General features: G+C 31.3%; 1 protein-coding gene across 1 annotated transcript; it reads left to right on the plus strand.

Annotated features, from left to right (window-relative positions):
• On the plus strand, positions 479–1,729 carry LOC107611667 (F-box/kelch-repeat protein At3g23880-like). Its single transcript, XM_016313569.1, has 2 exons — positions 479–1,260; positions 1,348–1,729. The coding sequence occupies exons 1-2, from the start codon at positions 479–481 to the stop codon at positions 1,727–1,729; spliced, it is 1,164 nt and encodes a 387-aa protein (XP_016169055.1).

Genomic DNA, 6,891 nt, shown 5'->3' on the forward strand with positions numbered 1-6,891 from the left:
ATTAGTTATAATATAAAATTTAAATTATAAAATTGTCTAATTTAATAAAAATTTTATAAAATTAGTTGATTTATTTAAAATTATAATATTAAAAGATTCTAAAAATTAAATCAAGAATCAAACCAAAATTTTCAATCAATTCTTACTATAAATTTGTTCTCTTTTAATGTTTGTCTAATTATATTTTTATTTTCTATTAAGTATTAAGTATATGGGTATTATAAAATTTGACAATAGATATATTTGATTTGGTCTTATTTTCGTGTATTGCACGAGTATAGAAACTTGTGATTTTGATCAATGTATTATTATTTAGTTTAGATTGGATTAGATTATTGGATGGGCCGTTTATGAATTTTATCTTATATTATTGAAGCCGGGCCAAAGATCCATGGAGATGCTAACCATGATACTGAAACATGTAACCTAAATATAAATAGAATGAGAAGGTAAAATCAAATTGAAACAGCAGCTAGCTATGCCGCCGACTGACCATAATGATGCGGAGAGGGAGGCGGCAAGAACGCGGCAGCTGGCAGATCTTTCGGAAGAGATGATGATGGAAATCTTGCTGAGGCTTCCGGCAAGGACGCTTGCTTCCTTAAGGAGCGTGTGCACTTCATGGAGAAACCTAATTTCCTCCCCTCCTTTCACCTGTAACCACTTTCGTCGTTCATGCTTACTTGATCCAACTTTGTCTGCGCCACGAATTGCTTATTGCACTTGGGCCTACAGAAATGACGTCAGATGTGGCAGTATCGGACTTGTCTCCGTACACTCAATCTTGGACAATCCTTCGGAGCCTACTCAAGTCGATTGCTTCACGGAACATTTCTACTACAAAATGGTTGGTTCTTGCAATGGATTGTTATGCTTGGTTGATGAACATGCCTTCAAATACATGCATGCCATCTTGTGGAACCCCTGTACCGGATTCACATTCGAATCTCCTGAAATCAGCGGCAAAGCCCGCTTTCGTGGCTTTGGTTACGATTATCTCAGTGACAGTTACAAAATTTATGCAGCTTTAAAGAAGCAAGGGCCATCTGGTTTTGAGTCTAGTACCAGAATTTATACATTTGGGCCAACTTCGTCATGGAGAAAAATTGATGATATCCCAGTAGCCCTATTGGGTGTCCCAAGTGACAACCCTAGTTGTGATGTTTATAGGGAAGGAGAATTTTTTGGTAGTAGCAGATTATGCACTATTAATTGGATTGTTAATCACGTGGTTCTTTATTTTGACTTGGCTAAAGAGACGTAAATAGATTTAGATAATTATTTTCCAAGGCTGTGCACTCACTTATGTGTCTTGAGAAACTGTCTTTCTATTTGTTACGAGCATAGGAGAAGAACACACGAGTGGATTGTGTGGCAGATGAAGGAATATGGAGATGCTCGATCTTGGACTAAATTGGCAGTGATTCCAGTCACTTATTTAAATCCATATAGTTGTTTACAACCTCTTTACATATCGGAAAGTGATGTTCTTTTGGCATTTTGTCTATTTTCTCGCATACTTTTGTGTAACTTAAATGATAGGAGCATAGAATTTCCTAAGATTGACGGCTTCGGTATGTGGGACGATCCTTCTTTTTATCGATGTATCGGGTTTAGGATGGCTTGTATCTACCATGAAAGCTTAGTTTCACCAAATGGTCTTCAAAGCAACTCCTCCAAAATGCTGCTGCGCCTCATCAAACCCAAACCCAAGCCTATTGACTCTTAAAGCTTGTTTGCGCCTTCGCTTTGTGAAGCTTTAATTTTCTAGTACTACCAACTTTGTTATTAATGTTATTGAATTTATTTATCTCAGTACTATATATGTTTATTTTTCAATTGCAATTTATTGCTTTAAGATAATTTGTTTGTTCTTCTTTCTGTTCTTGTCAAATAATTCTTTTTGCACTTTAATTTATGTACTGGTGAGAAATTATACTCGGTTTAAGACAAAAAAGCTGAATTAAAAAAAAGTTTGAAGGAATATTTTTTGTTGATGTAACAATCAGCTTTTTTTAGCTTTCTAATTTCTTCTTCAATATAATATAGTGATTATCCCACCCCATTCTTTTTAAACTCATTATAAGTAATGTATAAAAAAAATTTATAGCAAGGCTATTTAGTATTTAGAGAAAGGTCTTTTTGTTAAAATAATTAATGACTATTCATTCATGAAAAACAACGACATGTAAGAAATGGAATCTTCAAAGTGTAAAAGTATCATGAGGTTTTGAAGCATTGTAGAGAGGCTATTGATTCGAATCCGGTACCAAGGTGTAACAATACTCATTATATAGAGGTGAACGCGGATCATAATATGTTCAAATACTCAATTTCAAATTGTAGGTGCTTATATTATTGTTAAATTCTGGGTTACTGTATAAAAATAATAAAAAAAAGATAAGATTGCATTTGATTTCATTAAAGCTTGGACTATAAATATATGGAAGTTTAAGGATAAAAAGATGTTTTCAATGTCTCTTTTATAGTTTGATTCAACCTGTCTTTTAATTTATGTTTTCATTCCTAGTTTTCTATGTGGAGTGAGATGGTAATTCAAATTAAATCATAATCATCATAATCATAAGTTAAATCTTAAAACTCGATGGTTTGATTGCTGATGTGACATCCCCTCCTTTATTCTTGAGTTTTTCAAACCTTTTATTCCCTAATATTATCAATTTTTTTTATTTTATTCTATCCATATTTTCAATGCACATTTTGCTAAAAATTGATGTTTTCAATTTTTCTGCTTTTATTCAACATATCAAAGCAGATCTAGTTTGTTAATACATGTGTTACTGAACAGTGTTACTTTTATTTTATTTAACATATTCCCAGTCAATACATGTGTTATTGACCATTGTTATTTTCAATTGATTTAATGGTTTGTTTGATGTAAATAAATATAAATGAAATTCACAAATCACCCTCTGTATCTATTCTTGATTTCTTCTATTTTGCCTCTCAAATCCCAAATTAGTTTTTGCGTCTTTCTGGTTCTCTATGGTTGCATGTCGTGGTTGAACGGTTCCTCTTTTTCTGGCCTGTCCAATGGCCCCTCTTTTGTTATGTCTCGTCTTTTTCGCCTTCCTATGCCGCATCTCTTGGTATGTGCCATGGTTTTTGAACTTATTTTGTCGTGTGAGTTTTTGTTTTCATTATTTTGTTTAGTTGTTTTCTGTTTTGTTAATCTGTCATTTTCTCTATATCACATATTTGTATTTAATGTTTTCAATACCTGTGATGTGTGTTTGATGATGGTGATTATGTTTTGTTTTTTTTTTTTCTTTTATTGGTCTCCATATTCTATCATAGCTATTCATTTGTTTCGATTTTTGTCCTTTTTATATTTTGGAATTTCTATTCTGAAGTGGAGTGTACGAGTCTTGTCACGGTAAATTTTAAAAGTTTAAACTTAACGGTATTTGTATAGTTTTTTGGAGTGTTTGAGAATGGTTTAAATGATTCCAGAACGTTCTAAGATATCCTAGAAGGTTTCGAAATACCCTAAAAGATTCTAGAAGATCCTGAAAGGTCATAGAGTATTCTAGAAAAATGTAGATATATATAGAAGTATGAAGAGTAGTATGGAATAATCTAAAAGTATTTAGAGAAATTTGCTAGGATGAATATTTGCAGTGAAGGTTCTGGATAATCAATCTAGATCGTTGATTAGATTTAATTATAACTATCCATTGAGGAGGTGGATAGCTATAAATAGGAGTGAGAGTTAGAGTTTGAGTGAATGAGTCATTTGTAACAAAGTACTTGAGTAATAAAGTATTCTTTCCATCAAAACTTTCTATCTCTTGTATTCTCTTGTGTTTTTAGCTTTCTTGCTAAATATTGAGGGTTAAGCTGACTTGGTCTTAGCTCAAGAGGTTGAGTAAGTCTGAGTGTCGGTACAGTAGTGTTAGAGTGTGTCTAAGGCCGTGAGGATTTGACATCAGAGCAAGGTTTGAGAGGAAGTACAAGTGGTTTAATTTGTGGGTATGGCTTTTAGTGTAACCATGAAGCATGTTGAGTCTCAAAGGGGAAGGGATACTATTCATTCTCAATGGGAAAGCAAGAAGGTGCGCTCTTTAAGTGAGTCTAGAGGTAAAAACTCTAACTTCTTCTTAGAAGAGAAAGTTTCGATGTTAGAGAATGTTCTATCCTCTATGGATGAGCGCTTCCAAAGGATAGAACACGACAAGGAGACCCTCAAGACTCATGTATTGAAAGAACTAGATGTTTTCAAAGAAAGCATACTCCAAATCGAAGAGAAGTTTGATAAATCCTTGAAGCTATTCAAGGAAGTTCGAATTTAGTTCGAGGAGACAAAATTTCGACCAATCATCTATAAGGGAGACGACAAAGATTGATCTCCCAAAGGCAAAGGAGCTCAAAGGCATGAGGGACGTTCGAGAGGTGGAGAACTTCCTATGACAAATGGAGAGGTACTTCAAAAACCAAGGAGTGATCGAAGAAGTAATAAAGGCACGCACTGCCACTCTCTACCTTTCTGATAATGCTACTTTTTTGTGGAGAAAAAAATGCATAGATATAAAAAAGGTATTTGCAACATAGCCACATGGGAAGATTTCAAAAGGGAGTTGAAAAGACAATTCTTCCCTAAAAATGTGGTCTATGAAGCAAGGAAGAAATTGAAGGAGTTAAAGTCACAAGAGTACGATTAGCGACTACATAAAGGAATTTACTACTCTCACGCTTCAAATCCCTAACTTAGCATCAGAGTATACATTGTTCTTCTTCATTTATGGACTCTAACTTTGAGCAAAGCAAGAGCTACAAAAAAGGAATGTTAAGGATGTCGATAAAACCATTGTAGTGGCTGAATAGCTTACCGAGTATCATCAAAAAGACTCTAAACCCAAGTTTTCTTCCAGCTTATGTTTACTAAAGGTGAGAGAAACAAAAAAAGAGTTTTTCAACAAAAAAAAATTCTTCAAAATAAAAAAATACAAAAAGTCATTAACCATATATGGTCCCTAAATTAAAACTGGAAGCATTTGCAGTTTGAAGCACAAACTTATGCATGATGATGAATTGAATATTCTACATATAAAAACATCATTCATTTATTTTTCCTTCTTCTGCTTTCAGCTTTACACCAATATACCTCATACCAAAAGTAATTAAGTTAACTTCAAATCATATATAAGTTAGAAACACATTTAGATGGGATTATTCAAGCAGTCCTTTTCTAATCTTACACAGGTTTCTGTTATGAGTCAAAAGTCACAGAATCAAGCTCTAACAAAGCATTATGATTGTTGAGACTGTAATATAATTTAATTTCCATAACATACAACCTTTACCCAAACTATAGTAGTATCAAATCTTATAAAAAAAGATCACACGGTCGAGTCATGGCTTCCAAAAGAAATTGCTTTAATATATGATTTATACTTAAATATATTTAATATAAAATATGTGTTCAAAGATCTTAAGGGTGTTTGTGGTTCAAAGATTAAATTTTATTACTAGAAATGTCATTCTTAGGAATATAATGCCTAGGAATAAGATTACTTGGAATATAAGATACCTATGTTTGGTTATAAAATTTAATATTTTGGAATGTTATGTGATAATCCTAAGAATGAATAAATTTTTGTTTGGTTGAGTTTAAATTTCTTGATCATATTATGTAATATGTCAAAATTATCCTTACTCATTCAAATTAAAATATTAATGACTAAAAATTAAATATAAAACTAATTAAATATTATTATTTTTTTATCTTGGAATGTTTTTTTTTTAACTTTGAACCACACATAGGATTTTCATATTCCCTTCTTAAAATTTCTGAGAATGTTCTATAAATTCTCCAACCATACACACCCTAAAAACATACAATGACCCGGATGATTTATTTACCACTATAAATCTCCTTAAAAATCATTTGTATGTAATAAAAGAATTCATCCAGTAAGAAACAATTTTTAATATACAATTCCTATCAATGTTTTGCATTTTCTTTTTCTCTCATTTATTTTTTATTCTGATTTATCTCATCTTCATGTACCACATTCATATATAGAAATAAGGAAGAAAAAAATTATTTTTTTAAAAAAAAGGAAAAGATTGGCCAAAATAAAATAAAGGGAAAGTTTTATGGCCAACACCTTTATTAAAATTTAGACAACATTCAACTATCAAGAAAAGAGTGTATAATCTTACACTATTAGATATAATCTCACATTATTAAAAATATTAATGATGACTAATTAATAACTATAAATTATAAAATATACCGACCCCTAACACAACATTAACTTCTTATACTTTATTTTTCATGTAAAAAGAAAGACACTTAAAACTCTATTTAAAATATATCCATATTAATTGATAGATAAATACTATATATCCAAATATATAAATTTTCGTCATGCATGAATATTATTTAGTTTGGTCCATGAATCTATTATTTAACTAATATGATCATCAATCTATACATACTCAAAAAATGTAATTTTTAGTGTGTAATTTATACCAATTCTCTTCTTCCCTTCATTATATATATATATCATTATAAAATTATACTAATAATTGTGTACTAAGTGATTATCAGACCAGAACACCAAATTACAGAATAAAAATATAACAAATAGCAAATCATTCATTAAAAGAATATGTGAGTGCAGAAACAATTTGTGTGCCAGGCAAGACTTATGTGCATGGCATATTGAATAATATGCTAAATGAAACTCTTAAATTCTCAGCTATATGAGTATACCCTGCATAATTCCATACATTAAAAGAACGTGAGATACTTCTTCATCATACAGTGCTGTAAACAATGTCATATATATTATGGGGAGTTCTTTGGTGGAATTAGTTTTGGTCATAAATTTATCATGCCATGTATTAGTATTTTATTTGTAT

Source organism: Arachis ipaensis, chromosome B08, assembly GCF_000816755.2.
Source record: "Arachis ipaensis cultivar K30076 chromosome B08, Araip1.1, whole genome shotgun sequence".
Lineage (NCBI taxonomy): Eukaryota > Viridiplantae > Streptophyta > Magnoliopsida > Fabales > Fabaceae > Arachis > Arachis ipaensis.